At 36.9% G+C, this 21,076-nt stretch overlaps 1 protein-coding gene across 1 annotated transcript in view; it reads left to right on the top strand.

Moving 5' to 3' along the window:
* Nucleotides 1-21,076, top strand: part of XRN1 (5'-3' exoribonuclease 1) — a 203,723-nt gene that overhangs the window by 170,896 nt on the left and 11,751 nt on the right. The window contains 7 exon segments of the mRNA XM_006757506.2: nucleotides 478-685; nucleotides 2,363-2,458; nucleotides 9,117-9,216; nucleotides 17,826-17,887; nucleotides 19,056-19,169; nucleotides 19,321-19,440; nucleotides 20,113-20,272. Coding sequence (XP_006757569.1) covers nucleotides 478-685; nucleotides 2,363-2,458; nucleotides 9,117-9,216; nucleotides 17,826-17,887; nucleotides 19,056-19,169; nucleotides 19,321-19,440; nucleotides 20,113-20,272 — 860 coding nt within the window.

The following is a 21,076-nucleotide window of genomic DNA, read 5'->3' on the forward strand; positions in this document are numbered from 1 at the left end:
GGCCTTACTAAGTTTATCGGCAGCTTCTAGACAGTTCTTGAGAGACCTTAAAAGTGTGGTTTTGAGCTCTATATCTTCCATTTCTAACATTTCCGTCCTGTTTCTTTGTCTCCGCATTTTTTTATCTTTTCTTGGTGCACCCCCTAGTGGTATTTGTTCAAAGTCTTGTTGTAGTTAAGCCTTGATTGATGTCGGGAATACCTGGGGTGATTTGACCTCCACGCTAACTGGCTATGAGAGTCCGCTGTGTCTGCAGTGGGAGAGCTTCTGTGCTGGATCTCTAGTGCCTTCTTCAGTATTTTAGAATAGGTTGAGAAGGTATTATATCTTTTAACTTACTGGTGAGGCCATCTGGTCCTGGACTTTTGTTTTTTGGGAGGTTTTTGATGTTAGACGATCCATCCAAATATTATTTGCTTCATCCTAGCACATTCAGTATTATTTCACTCTGGTTCTGATGTAACTTTTTACTTTTAGGTGCTCACCTGGTAGGGGATATCGACTGCCAACAAGTGCCTTGGTGAACCTTTCTTATGGGAGTCGCTCAGAAACTGGAAATCAGAAGTTGACAGCCATTGTGAAACCACAACCAGCTGTGAATCACTATAGCTTGAATTCATCAGTTTCATCTGGTCATTTGGGAGGCCTGAACCATTCCCCTCAATCTCTTTTTGTTTCTACGCAAGTAAAGACTCTTTCTGTAATTTTTCTCTACCCCCTTTACAAATTACAAGCACACTATAAATAGAGACCTAAACTGACTTAGATTTTTTTTTAAATTTTTGTTTAAGTCATTTCTAGTTTTGTTTTAAACTCATAAGCTAGGAGAGAATGATATTGATAGCATTCTACCTATGTTATAAAATTACAGTTATATTCAAGAAGAAAGACATTTATTTTTAAAATGATCCTGAAAATGTCTTTTTTCTCTATATATTTGCTTTCAAACTAATATTTAAATATTTTTATTATATACAAATTTTCTATGGTATCTGTTATAAAATGACATAAATTTGAAAGGTAGAAGAAAGAGGACATATCTTTATGAAAAGCAGTTTTCTAGTTCCCACCATGAAACTCATGGTAATTTCTTTTATTTCATCTTCCAGGGGTCAAAAATTGAATTGTTTTGTGTGAGACACTTACCTTTATTTAATTCCATGACCACAAATCTTACCACACTTTTTAATCCAAATAATACATGTTTATTATATAGACTAATTACAAAGCACAGATAAGTAGATAATAACAAAGGAAACAAAAGCAAAAATCCTCTCAAATCTCATAGGTAACTACTGTTAAATTTTTGGTACATTTTTTTGAGGAATTTTATATATTTTTTTTATTGATTTCAAAGAGGAAGGGAGAGGGAGAGAGAGATAGAAACATCAATAATGAGAGAGAATCATTGATTGGCTGCCTCCTTCACTCCCCGCCCCCCAATGGGGATCGAGCCAGCAACCCAGAGAGTTTTGACCTGTGTGAAATCAGTTCCCCATGAATAATAGCGAATATTTAATCTGTTAGATTACTTTTGTGTAAGATGAAAATTTTTTAAATTAAATCATTAGATGTTAGCTTAAATGAGATAATTTATCAGTGCAACAGAAGACAAAAAGAATCTATTGGTGGGAATATATTGATACAGTATAATTTTTATAGCATTTATTATGCTTTAAAATTCAGTGGTTCTCAACCTTCTGGCCCTTTAAATACAGTTCCTCATGTTGTGACCCAACCATAAAATTATTTTCGTTGCTACTTCATAACTTTAATGTTGCTACTGTTATGAATCGTAATGTAAATATCTGATATGCAGGATGGTCTTAGGCGACCCCTGTGAAGGGGTCATTCGACCGCCAAAGGGGTCGCGACCCACAGGTTGAGAACCACTGCTTTAAATGCTTTCAATAAGACCAAAACAATTACAAAAGAAGAAAGCCGTTTTCACTCTAATAGAATACCTTTATGATGACTATACTGAGCTCTAGAAAAAGAGAATTGAGATTTCAAATAATGAAAGTTAAATATCCTCTCATGATAAATAACTTTAATTAATAAATTATTTGATTTTTTTAAAAAATGTATTTTATTGATTTTTTACAGAGAGGAAGGGAGAGGGATAGAGAGTTAGAAACATCGATAAGAGAGAAACATAGACCAGCTGCCTCCTGCACACCCCCTACTGGGGATGTGCCCCCAACCAAGGTACATGCCCTTTACTGGAACCGAACCTGGGACCTTTCAGTCCACAGGCCGACGCTCTATCCACTGAGCCAAACCGGTTTGGCTGTTTGATTTTTAATATGAATCTCTATTCTTCATGTGTCAGTTCCTTAAGAAATTTGTTGCGCTTTGCCAGGTACCTACTAAAGATGATGATGAATTTTGCAACATTTGGCAGTCCTTACAGGGATCCAGAAAGGTTCAGCACTTTCAGCCAACTCTACAAGAGAAGGTTAGTATATCTTCATTGATGGACATTTAACTCAAAAAATTTTCATTTTATATTTCTTTCTCAGGCATGCAATGATTAATTTTCTTCTAAAACATCATAAAATAGATATAACAGTTTTGATCATGAATTTGCATACTTCCGTTCAGTTGTATATAAAATTTTTTTGATCAGTGAATGAGTATATAGACAATTTTTATTTTAAATTAGTTTTGGATTATTTTTTAGTTGTTTAGAAAATCATAATAACTATAATCTAAATTTAACAAAGGCCTTAATGGCACTCATTAACTTAATTATTTCCACTTGAATGTGTAGCTTTATACTGACAGTTGGTTGTCTTAAAGATGAATGAGCAAATTCACATTCCTCTGCTAAAAGAGTAGACTCAGACAAAAAAAAAAAAAAAAACAAAGAAAGGGACTGAATGTCTATAACTTTGTTACTAGTTACTGGCCTGTCTTCTCAGTTTAGGTCAAGAAGAAATGTTCTCTCAAGTTTATAAACCAGTAGCCTGTACCACATGGGCCTCATTTATACTAATATCCTTCAGTGACGGTGGCATTATCAGAACTAGAGAGGGGAAAAGAGCAAAGGGAATGGAGATAAAATAAACATAAAAAGTGAGAGTGACAAAATACACAGGTTTCTTCTGCAAATACGCAATTATAAGCTTTCCTTACATCATTCATAAATTGTTTCTACCTGAATTTAACCCATATCCAGATTTTCAAACCCTCTTTTCCTCCCTAATTTATTTGATACTGCTAACCACTCATTCTTCAGTGCTTTGCTATCATTCATTCATTCAAAACATATTTCTTGAGTGCCTACCATATGGACTTAGACCTGGTAGTAGGAGCCTGTGAGAAGTGGTCAAATTGTAGACATTTTTTTAAAAATATATTTTATTGATTTTTTACAGAGAGGATGAGAAGGGGATAGAGAGTTAGAAACATGGATGAGAGAGAAACATCCATCAGCTGCCTCCTGCACAACCACTACTGGGGATGTGCCTGCAACCAAGGTACATGCCCTTGACCAGAATCGAACTTGGGACCTTTCAGTCTGCAGGCCGACGCTCTATCCACTGAGCCAAACCGGTTACGTCAGTAGACATTTTTTAGATTGAATTTATTGGAGTGACATTGGATAATAAAATTATACAGGTTTCAGATATGCAATTCTATAATAAATCTTAGACATCATAGAGGGATTGCCAGCTGATGATGAATTACATTTGGAATTAAAAGCGAAAGAATGAATTAAAGAATGTGACTCTTAAGGTATGAGTAACTAAAAGGATAAAGTAGCTATTAACTGAGATGGGAAGGATTGCAGGTCAGTAGATATGTGGGGAAAATTAAGAATTCAATTTTGGACATAGTGAGTTTGAGATATATATTAAACGTTTAAGTCAGTGGTTCTCAACCTTCTGGCCCTTTAAATACAGTTTTTCATGTTGTTACCCAACCATAAAATTCTTTTCATTGCTACTTCATAACTGTAATGTTGCTACTGTTATGAATTGTAATGTAAATATCTGATATGCAGGATGGTCTTAGGTGACCCCTGTGAAAGGGTCATTCGACCGCCAAAGGGGTCGCGACCCACAGGTTGAGAACAGCTTATTTAAGTGCAGGAGTAGAGTTGGCCATTGAGACTGAAGCTCATGAAGAATGTCCAAACTGGAGAGAGAATTCGAGAGTCGCCATCTACATACATGCATGTGTATGTGTATATCTGTATAACTATATTTATCTATATCAAGGAAGTAGATGTAGATAGAGAAGAGGTCCAGTAATTTAGCCTTAGAGAATTCCTTCTTTAAACAATTCGAGAAATTAGATGAAACTGACAATGAAGACTGAGAAGGAACAGCCAATGAAACAGAAAGAAAACTAGGAAAAGGTGGTGTCTAGATGCCAAGTGAAGAATGGATGTCTTACTGGACCAGGTGATCAACTGTGTTGAATGTTGCTCTTGGATCAATTAAGATAAAAACTGAGAATTGACCATAGAGTTTAGCAGATGAAGGTCACTGGGAACCTTAAACAATTTTAGTAGAGTGATAGGAGTGAAATATTAATTAGAGGGGGTTTAAGAGAGAAGGGGAGGAAAGAAATTGGAGGCTGTAAATATAGACAGTTCTTTCAAGGAGTTTTGCTGTAAAGAAAACATTGCCCTAAGTTTCCTCTCACCTTTCCTATTAACTTCTTTATTAACCTCTGTTCTTCCAGACTTTCACTGGACTGTTCACCAAAACTCAAGAACAGTTTTCTTTTCCCTTTGCCCTATTGCTTGATTTGTGACTTTAGCTTTCTCATCTCTTTAATTACCACTCAAATAATCTGTCTGATTCCAAACTCTCAATCAAGATCTAGCCCAATACCTCCAACTATCTGGAAGACAGATATAGATGGATGCCTACCGTCCCTCTCAGTCTCAAGATGTCTCAGAATGGACCTGATTTATGGCCTGTTCTCTTATCCTTGTTTCTAACACTACCATTTTTGTCAAACATATAATCTGGAAAGTATGGAATTAAAAATTTTTACTCTTTCTCTCCTAATATTTTTTTTGCAGTGAGACTGCAAACTGTTTACTCCTTCTCAGTTTCCATAATTGGACCTTAGGTCGTCATCCCATACCTAGATTAATCTCCTATCTGCATTTCTTATTTCTGACCTCTTTTACAGTTCTTACATAGTACTGCTCGATCTATCTTTCCTAAAGATCCCTTCACCAGTCTTGGCCCTATGGCATAATTGGGCAAAGTTTCTAATTAATAAGAGCTCCTGGGTTTGAACTCAACTTATACCCTTACGTATTGTGGTGTCGTAAATCTGGTAGTGAACTCAGAATCAGGAAATCAGGTTTTGTGACTCAAATTGAGCAAATCTTATTTCGCTGAGATTCTTTGGGCCTCAGTTATAAAATTAAGTTGGTGGACTTAGATTACCTTGGAGGTCTTTTCCAGCCCTAAAATAGTATAATTCAAATACTTAGAATGTACCCGGCTCCCTGTTTAGTTGCTAGAATTCAGCCTATACTCAAACTAATACTTAGTTCTTCTATAATCTAACCTTACCTGATTCTTATATAAAGCATGTCCAAGTACTTGGTAAAATGGTCTGTTCCAGTCAGGTTGGTCTCTTTACCTTCCCTTTCCTACAAACAGATAATTCCATTTCAGGTTATCTGTACTTCTTGTTCCTTCCGCTTAGGATGCTATTCTTCTCTCACTTCCAAAATTCCCCTAGGTTTCGGGGTGTACTAGTCATGTTACTACCTATTTCAACACTTGATATATTTTCTCAGAATGTTCTGTATACAATTCCTGTGATTGGTTGCTATTTCATTATTTATATCAGTTTAATACTCCAGTGTTTGATCTCCTGTGTGTTCCAAGAATTCTGAGCCATCACATACAACACATGTATCTGTGAGGCATTAAAAAGCAGCCTGATATTCATCCAATGAGCAAATTCTAAAACACTCAGCGCAATAAAAAAAAAGTTAAGCTTCTGGAAAAGGCACAACTATGGAGACAGTAAAAAGATCAGTGGCTGCCCAGCCAGCATGGCTCAGTGGCTGAGTGTCAACCTATGAACCAGGAGGTCATGGTTCAATTCCCAGTCAGGGCATATGCCCGGTTTTTGGGCTCGATACCCAGTAGGGGGCATGCAGGAAGCCAATCAGTTATTCTCTCTCACCATTGATGTTTCTAACTCTCTCTCTCCCTTTCTCTCTGAAATAAATAAAAATATGAAAGGAAAAAAAAAAAAAACAGATCAGTGGTTTCCAAGGTTGGGGAGAGAGGGAGGAAGGAATAAGTGCACTGAAGATTTTTAGGGCACTGAAAAATGCTCGATGTGATACTATTGTCGTTGATGACATAAGAGAAACGTCCAAACCTGTAAAGAATTTTTATGAGTTTATTTGACCAATGTTGACAATATGCCAGGAAGCAAAATCTCAGATGCTCCCCAGAATGAGAGTTTGCAGTGTGTTTTCTCTTTTGGAGTTAGGAAGGGAACATATGGAAGATACATGGATATGGAAGAAAACAAGGCAGAGAAACAGCAATGATTGGTTACAGGATAACGAGGTTATGTGCGGTCTTGAGGGTGGTTACCCTTCTGAGGAATCTGAAAAAGGCATTTTAAAGCTGTATCAATCTAGATGCACAGAAACAATGGACAGGGCTTGCATAAGGCAAAGATAACCTCTCATTAGGGACGTTATAGGCCCAAGGCTTGACTTACCCACCATGACCTTCCCAGTTAGAAATTTATGATTAGATCACCCTGTGAGATTACTTTCATTTAGATTTATTACAGAGCCTTTTTCATCCATACTGTAATGGTGAATACTTGTCATTATACATTTGTCCTAACCCATAAAATGTATAACACCAAGAGTGAACCCAGTGTAAACTATGACTTTGTGTGATATGTCCATGTAGATTCATCAGTTGTGACAGATATACTCCTCCCAAGTGGGATCTTGATCATGGTGAGGCTGTGCATGTGTGGTGGCAGGGGGCAATTTTGTTGTGAACCTAAAACTGCTCTTAAAAAAAAAAATCTTTTAAAAAATTCAAGCCTTTATTGGCAAAATATGAAAATATGACTAACAAATAGCTTTATGTAAATAGAACAACTCAAAAAACTTTATTTTCCTCTCTCTCTCCCCCATTCCCTCCCTCTCTACTCTCCCTCTTCCCCTCTCTCTAAAAACTAGAATGTTTTCTTCCTAATTAAACTGATGACACACTTTTTCTCTGAAATGGTACTGTGAACTTGAGTTTTAGAGTTAGAACTCAAATGTCAGTTCTCCCATTATTTAGTACTGTAACTAAATTACTTTATCACTTTGAGCCTCAGTTTAGTCATCTATACAATGGAATCAAAATCTACCAAAGCATTTTTATAATCATAGTATTGTTGTAATGAAATTAAGATAATGGGTGCAAAGTACATCTTACCATCCCTGGAACATAATAGACACTAACACAATATTTGTTCATACCAGTTTATTGATCCTGATGTTCTTAAAGTTGAAATCTCCCATAATGTACCCCACCAATTATTGTGCTATTCAAATAGAAATATCTTGGCCCTTTTGATTCTCAAAGGCTAAAGTGCCCTGGGTGTTATATGCATATGAGCTCATTGGACCTTCCTACACACTATGGTGCATATCACAATATTTTCTTTTAATATATTTTATTGATTTTTTACAGAGAGGAAGGGAGAGAGATAGAGAGTCAGAAACATCGATGAGAGAGAAACATCGATCAGCTGCCTCCTGCACATCCCCCACTGGGGAAGCGCCCGCAACACAGGTACATGCCCTTGACCGGAATCGAATCCGGGACCCTTCAGTCCACAGGCCGAAGCTCTATCCACTGAGCCAAACCGGTTTCGGCATCACAATTATTTTTGAGCATGCCTACTGCCAAGCAGGATATGATATGCCTTTGTACCTAGTGTTCATTACTTGTTTATGCTCAGAACAAAATAAATAGGGCCCTCCAAAAGTAAAATTGTGAATTGATAGCCCTGGCTGGTGTGGCTCAGGTGGTTGGCGTGTTGTCCCATACACTGAAAGGTTGCGAAAATGAAACCTGGTTAGGGCACATTCCTAAGTTGCAGAGTACATATGGGAGGAAACTAACTAATGTTTCTTTTCTCCCTCTCCCTCTCCCTCTCTCTCTCCTTCTCCCTTTCCCTCTCTACTCTTCCTCTTCCCCTCTTTCTAAAATCAACACATATATCTTCAGGTGAGGATTTTTTAAAAATTGTGAAATAATAAATTTGTATTGAACATCTGCTTTTGCTTCCTCTTCCTCTTCAGCTGTGGAAATTATGTCTTTTTTGCCTTCAGGCATTCTTTCACTATCAGAAAACAAAGTGATCTAATCTGATCATTAGACAAAACGTAGGCCATTTTGCTAATTCTGTCAATTTCTGTACTGTCTAATCATTGTAGCTTTATAGTCAGTTTTGCTATCTGGTCGTAGTCTTCCATCATTTGAAATCCTTGACAATATAAGTATTAGTTAATAAAAATCAGGTCTTGGGGAAAGGAATGAAGGACTAATATTCTCAATTTTCACATCAGAGGTAGAAATGATGAATTTTCTAGAAGTTTTTAATGAAGACAAGAGAATAGTATAATGAACCCACAGATACCCATCCTTACCTTGCACATGTCCTATAGCACCTACTATTTCCCACCTCCCCCAGAGAGGAGGGTTCTGAAGCAAATCTAGAGGGTCTTTAGAGGGTGTTATTTCTGCTTGTAAGAAACATTTACCTAAAGTTTATTTCTTTAGTTTCTCTGTTAACTTCAAGCAAAACTATATTTTTTTTCTGTTGAAAACAGCATTATTGTAAATGATAGTTTTCTGTGTATCTTGCTAAGTAATACATAGAGAAACATAAGGAATGATGATCATTATGTTAGTAATGGTTATTTCTAGGTGGTGGGTTTGAGTGGTTTTTAAAATTCCCTATACTTTTCTGCATTCCTTAATTTGTTTTCTAGAGATATATAATTTTAATTATAAAATAATTATTTATTAAACATTGAAGAAAAGTACTTATAATAATAAAAGTTTCTTTAAATCATTTATAAGAATTTTAACTTTCAGGGTGCAGTTCTACCTCAAGAAGTAACTCAACATCATAAATCTGGCTTAAATGACAACAGTATTAAATGTCAGCAAAGAAAACATGAGCCTCACAGAAAATGTAAGTTTTAAGTTAGAAAAGTATACTTATGGTGCTGCTTCCTTTTATTTTTATTAACAACTTTATTAAGTTTTAATTCACATAACAAAATGGATCATTTTAAAGTGCAATTAGTGGTTTTTTGATATTTTCACAAAGTTATGCAACCAGTGCCACTATCTATATTGAAATGTTTTCATCACCCCCAAAAAGAGATATCATACCTATTAGCGTTCGTTCCTCTAGTCCCTGCCAACCACTGACTGCCTTACTGCCTTATGGATTGGCTTATTAGACATTACATATAAATGGAATCATAAAATATGTGTGACCTTTTATGGCTGGCTTCTTTTTTTCCTTTAATCCTCATTCAAGGACATGTTTTTATTGATGAGAGAGAGAGGAGAGAGGGAGAGAGAGAGAGAAAGAGAGAGAGAGAGAGAGAGAGAGAGAGAGAGAGAGAGAGAGAGAGAAACATCAATCTGTTGCCTCTTGTACACAGCCCAGGGATCGAACTGGCAATCTAGGTATGTGCCCTGACTGGAAATCGAACCTGCAGCCTTTTGGTGAATGGGACAGTGCTCCATCCAAATAAGCTATCCAGCTAGGGGTATGGCTGGATTCTTTCTATAGGCATAATGTTTTCAGGGGTCTTCAATGTTTTATGTTGAGGCATGTACCAATACTTCATTCCTTTTTTTGGCTAAAACAAATTGCATTGTACAAATACTACATTTTGTTTACCATACACCTATTGATGGACATTTGGGAAATTTCCACTTTGGGGTTATAATGAATAATGCTGCTGTGAATATCTGTGTACAAATTTTTGTGTGAACATATGTTTGCAGTTCTCGGGTATATATGAATGAGTGGAATTACTGAGTCATGTTGTATCTATGTTTACCACTTTGTGGAACTATCAAACTTTTCTCCAAATGAGTTTACCATTTTACTTTCTATCAGCAATGTATAAGGGCCTAACTTTTCCACATCCTCTGTAGCACTTGTTATTGCCCATCTTTTTTATTATAGCCATCCTAGTGGGTGTAAAGTGAACCCTCTTTGTGCTTTTCACGTACCATTCATTAACAACAAGTAATGTTGAGCATCTTTTCATGTGCCTATTGGCTGTTTATATATCTTTGGTGAAATGTCTATTCCAATTACTTGCTCATTTTAAAATTGGGTTATTTGTCTTTTTATTCTTGCTTCATAAGAATTCTTTATGTATTCTGTATACCTCAAGCTTATCCAATATTTTTTCTACTTTTTTTGTTGTTGCTTCTGCTTTAGTTGTCATAACCAAGAAAGCATTGCCTAATCCAAGATCACAAAGATTGACACCTTTTTTTTTCCCTAAGAGTTTTATAGTTTTAGCTCTTACATTTAGTTCTTTTTTTCCATTTTTGTGTTTGAATATGGTATGAGGTAGGGGAATCTCTATTCATTCTTTTACATATGGATATCCAGTTGTCCCAGCACCATTTGCTTAAATACTGTTCTTTTACTATTGAATTGTCTTGGCACCCTTGTCAAAAATCAGATTACCATAAATGTATAGGTTTATTTCTGGCCTCTTCATTCCATTCCATTGGTCTATATGCCATTTTTATGGGAACAACACACCATCTTAATTACTGTACTTTTGTTGTTTTAGTTTTGAAATTGTAGTATTTGACTCGAACTTTTTCCACCCAGATTGTTTTGTCTGTACTGATCCCTTGCATTTTCATATGAATTTTATTATCAGCTTATTTATTTTTGCAAAAGTGGCAATTGGAATTTTTATAGAGATTACGTTGAATCCGTAGATCACTTTAGGTGGTATTGTCTTTTTAACAGTATTAAGTCTTCCTATCCATGAATGCAAAATGTCTTTCCATTTATTTGGGTCTTTAATTTATTTCAGTGATGGTCTTATAATTTTCAGTGTACAAGTCTTGCACTTTTTTTTTAGGGAGAGGGAGAGAGAGATAGAAACATCAGTGGTGAAGAGAATCATTGATGGGTTGCATCCTGCATGCCCCCTACTGGGGATCGAGGTTGCAGCCCCCACATGTGCCCTGACCTGACCAGGGAATTGAACTATGTGACCTGATTCATAGGTTGATGCTCAACCACTGAGCCATACTGCTGAGCAAGTCATGCACTTTTTTGGTTAAATTTAGTCCTAAGTATTTTATTTTTTTACTGCTATTGTCAATGGAACTATTTTCTTTTTATTATTATTATTTTGTTGTTGCTGTTAATCCTCAGCCGAGGATATTTTTCCATTGATTTTTAGGGAGAGTGGAAGAGAGAGGGAAAGACAGATAGAAATATCAGTGTGAAAGAAACACATCATTTGGTTGCCTCCTGCACGAGTCCTTACCAGGGTCCTGGCCGGAGAGGAGCCTGCAACCAAGGTACCCTTGACCGTAATCAAATTCAGGATCCTTTGGTCTTCAGGTGATGCTCTATCCACTGACCCAAACTGACTAGGGCAGAAATATTTTCTTTAAAAAATTTTTTTATTGTTCATTGCTATATATAGAAATAAAACAGACTTTTGTGTATTGATTATATATCCTTCCATCTTTTGGAACTTATTTGTAATCCCTAATTTTTTGTGGCGTTTGCATATATAGTTTTAAGTTTTTCCTGTACAGTCTGGATGCCTTTATTTCTTTTTCTTGCCTAATTGCTGTGGCTAGAACTACCAGTACAATGTTGAATAGAAGTGGTAAGAGTGAACATTCTTGTCTTGATCTTAGGGATAGCTTTCAATTTTTCAGCATTAAGTGTAATATTAGTTGTGGGGTTTTGGCAGATGCCCTTTGTTAGGTGAGGAAATTCCCTTCTGTTCCTAGGGTGTTTTTTGTTTTTCTTGGAAGGTTGTTAGATTTTGTCAAATGCTATTTCTGTGTCTATTAAGATGATTATATGGTTTTCATCCCTTTATTCATTAATATGGTATATCTCATTGATTGTTTTTCATATATTGAAACAGCCTTGCATTCCTGGTATAAATCCCACTAGATCATGGTGTATAATCATTTTTGTATGCTACAAGATTTTGGGTTGCTAGTAATTTTTGAAGATTTTTGCGTCTGTATTCATAAGGGATACTTTTCTTTTCATGTGATGTCTTTGATTTTGATATCATGGTAATACTGACATCATACACTGTTAGGAATAACACTGTGAAAGATCAACCTTATTCTGATCTCTCTGGTGGCAGCCAGGCTTATGGGTTTTCACCAAAAATGCTAGCTATTATTTCTGAAGGCTATGTGGAACTGGAGACCGTAAAATGGGATTAGAGCAATTTAAAATGCCAAAAGCTCACTATCCTTACTGAGATTTTTGTCTTTTTTTTTTTCATCCTCGCCTGAGAATATGTTTTTTATTGATTTTAGAGAGGGGGAGAGGGAGGGAGGGAGAGAGAGAGAGAGCGCAGGACATGGATCAGTTGTACCCACCCTGACCAGGGATCAAACCCGAAACCTGAGTATGTCCCCTGACTGAACCCACCACCCTTCAGTGCACAAGATGATGCCCAATGAACCAAGCCACACCAGCCAGGGCAATTTTGTCTTTTCTTGAATAAGCATTCCCCTAATTGCTGCCAGCCTTTGATTAACTTCCATAATTCTGAAAATTTGGATTTTGGTTATTATGTCCATTTTCTCATTGCTTTTATGTAGGAGAGAATTTTTAGAGATCCTTACTCAGACATTTTTACCGATACCTCTGCTCTACTTTATTTTTATAATATACTAGAGGCCCCGTGCACGAATTTATGCACAGGTGGGGTCCCTCAGCCTGGCCAGCAATCAGGGCCAATTGTGGCCAGCCAGCGGGAGGGACCACAGGAGGTTAGCTAGCCGTGGGAGATTGGCCGGCTGGAGGAGGTTGACTGTGGGAAGAACACATTAACCACCAGGGGGGCAGCTCCTGCATTGAGTGTCTGCCTCCTGGTGGTCAGTGCATGTCATAGCAACCAGTCGACTGGTCATTTGGTCGTTCAGTCACTTAGGCTTTTATAGATAGATAGATTTTTATTGATCTCAGAGAGGAACGGAGAGGAATAGAGAGATAGAAACATCCATGATGAGAGAGAATCATTGGTCGGCTGCCTTCTACACACCCCTACTGGGGATCAAGCCTGCAACCCAGACATGTGCCTTGATTGGGAATCAAGCCATGACCTCCTACTTCGTAGTTCAGTGCTCAGCCACTGAGCCACATCAGCTGGGCTCTAACTACTTTTTGAGATAAATTTTATTTAAAGTAATCCAGTTCCTTTTTTGTGTATAAACACTTCATGCTAATTAAGTTACTCCGAACTATATTACAGATTTTTGCTAAAAATCTGTACAAATATTTTGTTATTAATATTCTCTTACCTATTTATATTTTTCCTTTTTTCCTTTTTGCAGTTGTGTCTAGTATGTGTTAGTCACAGTAGGAGATGCAGAGATAAGAATCTTCATCTTGCACTTTTTCTCTTCTCTTGATCAAAGTATTCCCAAATTGACTCATTTGTTACTCATTTATCTATTAAACTGCTACTTCTTAAACTATTATGTGCAAGATGCTGGACATGAATGAATAAAACAGACAAGTTTTTACATTCTAAAGTGTAACCTGATCATAGACAAACAATAAATTCCATAATCTATAGTAATGATAAATGCTGTGATGAAAAATAAAGCTGTTTATGAGGCTAGAGCAGCCATGGGCAAACTACGGGCCCACGGGCCAGATCCAGCCCGTTCGGCTGTTCTATCCGGCCTGCGGAGCCGAAAGAGCGGAGGGTTCTCTTGCTCTCCCCTCCGCTCCTTTCCCAGCAGCAGTGTTAACATGTATTAGTTCACACAAACACTCCACCCATGCTTTTGTTCCGGCCCTCCGGTCCAGTTTAAGAACCCATTATGGCCCTCGAGTCAAAAAGTTTGCCCACCCCTGGGCTAGAGTGATAAAGGTGTCTTATTTTAAATAGGTGGTCAAGGAATGCCTCTTTGAGGACATAACATTTTAACAGAGACCCAAATAAAATGAGTGGAATGAGTAAGCTATGCAGAAAGTTTGCTAAAGAGCTCTCCAGCAGAGGAAGCTTCAAATACTAGATTCTAATTTATTATATACTAGTGGCCTGGTGCACGAATTTGTGCACATTAAAAGAGAATTATTTAGAGGGAATATTTTAATATTGCTATTTGCCCATTCTCTATAATAGAAGTATCAGAGATGAAAGAAAAATAGTAAAATGTATATGAAAATCTCCCCCTTATCAGAGTCTGGGGTGCACCGAAGAACCTAGAGTCAAGTCCCCGCCCACCCAACACCCACACCTGCTTCCATTTCTTCTTTTCAGTCGGGTAAAGTTTCTAGGCTTTCTGAATGTCCGTTTTCCAGCTAGTGAAAAGGAAGTCAGATTCCGCCCAGTCTCCTATCTACCTACTCCAGGAATTCTGTGAGGATCAAATGAGATGAGGCACGGGAAAATGCTTCACGGACATTTGGTTAAAGTGTAAAATGTTTCCACCTGGCTATAAAGCAGGTCATGTTCCTGGGCTGAAGAAGCTGCAAGGAGGCTAGTCACTAGGGAGAGGAAACCAGGCATTGCTACGTGACATCATTACCCAGATGGATACTTAGCATATTAGCCTATTATATATTTGCATGCTATTTTATGTATCTATATAGTACATGTAGTATTAAAATAGTGCTTTAAATTATTTTTCTAAAAAGCGATACGGAAATTTTGGACTGGAACGTGCAGTGTTCCCCTGGGCAGAATGGATTGTCCCAGACTCTTTGTCCATCGGAGTCTAAGAATAAAACCACTGATGGAAGATGGTAGGCTTTTATAGATAGATAGATTTATGTAAAGGTGGAAATTTATTGAAGAACAAGTACAGACTCCCACATGGGGAGGGGGAAAGAATCTCACAGCACAGAATCCCATGTGTGGGACTCTGTCGCACCGAGTTCCTTTTTTCCTGATTTATAAAGGCTGCAGTTTTTATGCCTCAATATCCCCTCTGATTGGCCACTATTCCCCTTTGATTTGGTCACTATAGCTACTCCTGAGCTCAAAGGTCAAGCCTCACATGGGACTTGCGAGGCCCTCCTTCTTTATTTTGTAAATATAGACCTTTTGCTACTCCCAGTTGCCTAATTTTTTGGAAATGTAACTGCTGCCTCTCCCAACTTGCTTATCTTATGGAAATGTAACTTCTGCCTCTCCCTCGTCTTATGGAAATGTAACTTTTGCAGCTCCAGGTAGCCTGTGCTTTTTCCATGGACCTCCTTAATTTTAAAAATTCACCCTAACCGGTTTGGCTCAGTGGATAGAGCGTCGGCCTGCAGACTCAAGGGTCCCAGGTTCGATTCTGGTCAAGGGCATGTACCTTGGTTGCGGGCACATACCCAGTAGGGAGTGTGCAGGAGGCAGCTGATCAATGTTTCTAACTCTCTATCCCTCTCCCTTCCTCTCTGTAAAAAATCAATAAAATAAATTTAAAAAAATTCCCTAAACCTGCCTATTTTACCCCTAAAAATTCCTATTTCAAAAGTAATTTTAAAAATTTTTTGTGGTTGTATAACTTTGGTTAAGTTCGATAACTGCTAGAGTATATTTTTATACTAATATCTTTATATTATTTTTCCTTTTATATTTTAAGTTAAATATAGTCAAACCTCCACAGAAAAAAATGTCTTGGTAGTCAAACCAAACTTCTGTGTTTGAAATTGATAATCCTTTCTTGCTGATACCTCAGCATGACAAAAAGCATCTGTTAGGCCACAAACAAAGGAGAGAATGCATCTAATTAATGGGGGAAAAAATATCCTTGGGTGAGGCTTACCAACAATAAAAAGGAGTGCTAATAGGCCATCAAGTTTGAAAGAAACAATGATCACAGGCAATTATAAAGAGGTAGAAAAACTGTTGTTGATTTGGATAAAGGAAAAACTGCCAGGTGACAGCATTTCGAATGCAGTGATAAGAATAAGCAAAGGTGCTTCAAGCTGACCTGAAAGACATCTCTGGACCCAGTGCTGAAAGTGATTCCTTAAAGACTGATAGGGGATGGTACAATAAATTTAAGAAAAAAAAGTGTTTATTTATAGATTAAACAGTACATAGACATATAATATATATAAGAAAAGTGGAATGGAGTAAGCTATTTGAAATATATAAGAAAAGTTAAAATGAAATCATTTGTGGGTCTGGAATGGATTAATTGAATTTACATTCTTTCTAAGGGAAAAAATGATTTGCTTTTCGAACAAATCACTTCTCGAACAGCCTTCTGGAACTAAGTTCAGGAACTGAGGTTCCACTGTACAGATTAATGTCCCCATAAATATGATAAATATAACTTGAAGGTTTTATATTTAATTGAAATACATTGTGATTATTCTTCAAATTATTGTTTACATAAATGTATGTAAATTATTTACATTATGTGGAATTCTAATTACTTTTCTTGTGAGTGTGTCTCAATAAAGGTTTAATGTTGATACCTGTCTACTCACTTTTTCTTTTCCTCCTTTTTACAAAATTATTTCCTTTCCTCTCTTCCTTCCTTCCCTTACCGTTCTTTTCCCCCTCCCTTTTCTTTTCCTCTCTCTGTTCCTGCTCTTCCCTTCCTATTCTAGCTTTGTCCCTTCCTCCTCTGCTCTCATTCTATCCCTTTTCCTCTCTCCCATCCTCTCCCCCTACTTCTTTCCTCACCATCTCTTATTTTTGTCCTTTCTCCCTCCTTTCCTCTTTCCTTTTTTCTTCTTTTCTTTTTTACTTTCTTCCTTCATCTTCTAATTCAGCCGTGGGCAAACTACGGCCCGAGGGCGGGTTTGAAATGAATAAAACTAAAAAAAAAAAGACCGTACCCTTTTATGTAGTGATGTTTACTTTGAATTTATATTAGTTCACAGAAACACTCCATCCATGCTTTTGTTCCAGCCCTCCGGTCCAGTTTAAGAACCCACTGTGGCCCTCGAGTCAAAAAGTTTGCCCACCCCTGTTCTAATTCATCCTTTCCATTTCCCCTACCATTTCCCCAATTTATCCTTAACATTAATACTAAAATAGCATCCTAATTTGTCTCTTAATGAGCCACTGACATTTTAATCTTCTTATTAGATCACTGCTATCTGCTCAAAACCTTTCTATGATTGGTTGCCCTTTGTCTACCAGTTTATTCTATAGTCTTCAATACCTCTCAGATTATGGCACCAACCTGCTTCTGGAGTTCAATTAAATTCCATTATACTCCTTCACTTCTATCAGAACTAGTCTATTGAGAGAAGAGACACATTCCTTGTTCTCTGTTCCCATGTCATTTCTCCTATTATTTCCTTTGCCTGGAATACTTAGCCTCTTATTCTGCCCATTGGAAACCTATTATCCTTCACGGCTCAGTTAGATGCCCCGTTTCCTTTTTCTTGCTGTTGTTACCTGTGAGTATCTCTTCTCCTCTAATCTAGATTATAGTTCTTCAAGATCAGGATTTTCATCTTTTTGGAATTATGTGAATTTTTAACAAAGTACCTTGAAGTGGTAAATATTTGGTAAATGTAATTGGTGTGTGGTGAGTTTTTTTAATTTATCAAAATTTCTATTTTCTTGTCTCTAGTTAAGGAAGAATGTAGGAGCCCTAAAACTGAGAGTTGGTCACAAAAAATGTCAAATAATCAGGTAAGCTTTCTTAAAATGAAATACCTAATAGCCAGCTTCTTATTCCAATTGGTGGCTTTGTGGCATCTGACTAAATTTTGCAGCCAAATATTCAGTCAATTCCTAAGTTTTGTTGCACGATGGTGCTAAAGTATAACCTGAGAGTCACTGGATGGGAAGTTGCACAGTTAGAGTTCAGGATTTGGAACTAGAAATACCTGAAATCTTAATAGTTGGGTGGCTGGAGCAATTCATTACCTCTCTCAGCCTCAAGATCTTCATCTTCAAAAAATAGATAAAAATAGATCACTTGTCTCTCTCAACACATATCATCTAAATATACCTACATACATAAATATAAATGTGCAAAGTATGAATATACATATATATATACAATGAAAATATATGGATCAACATAGTAAAGTTTCTGGTTAATTCTGCCAAATTAGGTTGCAGAGGGGAGCTGAAGTTTATGTTTTATTTTATGTAGTCTGCTGTTTGATATGAAGTATGTATACATTTTATAATCAAAGTATAACAAATTTTAATCTAAAAAAGTCAATATGTGGCCTGATGATGTACATATGTTCTGTATGTATATTATATTCTAATACAGAGTTAGAAAAAAATTAGATCTCTTATAACTATTAATATATTAAGTGATATCTTAGCATAATATATGTCTGGCACATAATAGGTTCTTAGTAAATAGAATTCATTAATAGTTAAATATCAGTAAAATGATTTAATTATATGACTTTTAAGACCCTATTCTGCAACTCTTATGCTATGATTTCCTTTATTCTAGAAAAGGGTTTATGAATGTTTCATGCCATGGACCTTTAGTGAAGCCTATGGACTCTCTAAGAATAATGTCTTAAAACTAAATTAGAGTATATTCAATGCAAAAGAAAACCAGTTATGTTGAAATAGAATTAGAATCACCCCTATTGTGGTTTACTGCCTGTATTCATAATTGAAGGAAATTCTGAATTCTTATTTAGAAATTAGTTAATAAGATAAAAATGTAATTTTTTCCATCATCCAAGTTTACAGGCCCCCTTTTTTTCCTTATGATGTAAAAGGGAGAATACCACATTTTAAAGTTTACAGTGATGTATTTAGAGCACTAGTAATTAGTAACTATAAAATTTATTTGCACAAAAAGCTCACTCATACTCTTTTGTAGACATTTGGACGGCCTGGCAAATGTAATAATACTAAGCTACTGAAGAGAAATGAAAGTACGGAAGTCTCAGAAAACCAAAAGTTTAGGACTGGTTATCCAAAAACTGTTGATAAGGTAAAAGGCCATTTATTCAATTGATCTTCCCACACTCTAGCACATAATTAGATAATTGGTGAAAATTATAAATCATTTTTGTACACAGAATTTGTAGCTTTTTCTTTGTCCTTGTACTTTCTTCTTCATGCACAAAATATTATCCTTTTAGCCTAACACTGGATTTGAGGACTTTCTAGCATCCTTGAATATCTCCAGAGAAAAGGAAGCACAGTCATCTCACGAAGAGCCTCCCAGGGAAGAACATTGGTCACCACAGTCATTCGCTATGGTACGTATTTTGGAGGAACTTTTGTACTATGGTAATTTCACCATCATTGGCCATGAATACCCACCCCCTGCAACCAATTAAACCCTTTTCTCTCATCTAATGTGTTGCATCTTTTTTTTAAAATGTATTTTATTGATTTTTTACAGAGAGGAAGGGAGAGGGATAGAGAGTTAGAAACATCGATGAGAGAGAAACATCGATCAGCTGCCTCCTGCACACCTCCTCCTGGGAATGTGCCTGCAACCAAGGTACATGCCCTTGACCCAAATCGAACCCGGGACTCTTCAGTCCGCAGGCTGACGCTCTATCCACTGAGCCAAACTGGCTAGGGCTAATGTGTTGCATCTTTCTTGTCATTCCATGAGAAAAACCAGGCTGTCCTGGGCAATTAAGCCATTTTTTTGTTTTTTCTCTTTAGATCATAAATAGCTCCCTTGCTTTTTAAACATTAGTACTAGGCAGTTTGGTCAAAAGTTATGCCGGGAAATGTTGGGGTTTGTTGTTTTTTTTCTACTCCAGGCTATTGATTTTCCTTATTCTCTATCTCAGTGAAGTTATTGTTTTAATTTTTAACAATGTAACTCATTAAAAGAAGGAACAGTAAGCTCTGTAATTCTATTAACTTTTCTCCTGCTACCCTCACCATCTCCATATCACTCATTTTCAAAACAGAAGGGAACACGGATGCTTAAAGAAATTCTAAAAATTGATGGCTCTGGTAGTGTGGACCATAAGAACGAAATGAAGCAGTTTGGTAATGAAGTCATTGTTTCCTGTAATAGAAGAGATGAATATGGACCTTCCTCACAGCCTAAACAAAATGAGAAATTAAGTAAGTAAACTAAGTACAACTACTAATAACCAATTTCATTTCAGAAATTCTGTTTATTTTTTATCATGTGCTTTTTAAAGATAAAGCTACTTTTATTTTTAAAGGAATATAATTAAAAGTAACAAATAAGAGTGTAATTTTTATGTTTATATCATTTATATAATAACTATATAGCCAATAGCAGATGTATAGTTTCTAAATGTCTTATTGTGAATACTGAAATTGGACTATTATAGACACTTCTTCTACAGATATCAAGCCTAGAAAGGTTTTCACATTCTAGCCTTTTTTCCCCCAGCAATTAAGAATGATTATGTAACTTAAATATATCACTTAACTTTTCTAAAATTCTTTTTTTCTATTTACAGAATGAGAATAACATTTCAAATGACTGTTGTGATGATTATATGGCACATATAAAGCAGTTAGCACTGTGTCTAGCACATTGTAGGTGGCAAAACTTAATGTTAGTATTATGTTAAAACTAGAGGCCCAGTGCACAAAAATTTGTGCACTCGGGGGGCAGGGGGTCCCTCAGCCCGGCCTGTGCCCTCTCGCAGTCTGGGACCCCTTGGAAGATAACAACCTGCTGGCTTAGGCCTGCTCCCGGGTGGCAGAGGGCAGGCCTAATCCCTAGGTGCAGCCCCTGGTCAGGCTCAAAGCAGGGTTGATTGGGGAGATGGGGTGCCGCCCCCTGCCATGCACAGAGCAGGGCGGGTTGGGAGGTTGCGATGCCACCCTCAGTCATGCTCAGGGTAGGGCTGATTGGGGGGTTGGGGCACCATCCCGTCACACTCAAGACAG

The sequence above is a fragment of the Myotis davidii genome, unplaced genomic scaffold (assembly GCF_000327345.1).
Source record: "Myotis davidii unplaced genomic scaffold, ASM32734v1 scaffold495, whole genome shotgun sequence".
NCBI lineage: Eukaryota > Metazoa > Chordata > Mammalia > Chiroptera > Vespertilionidae > Myotis > Myotis davidii.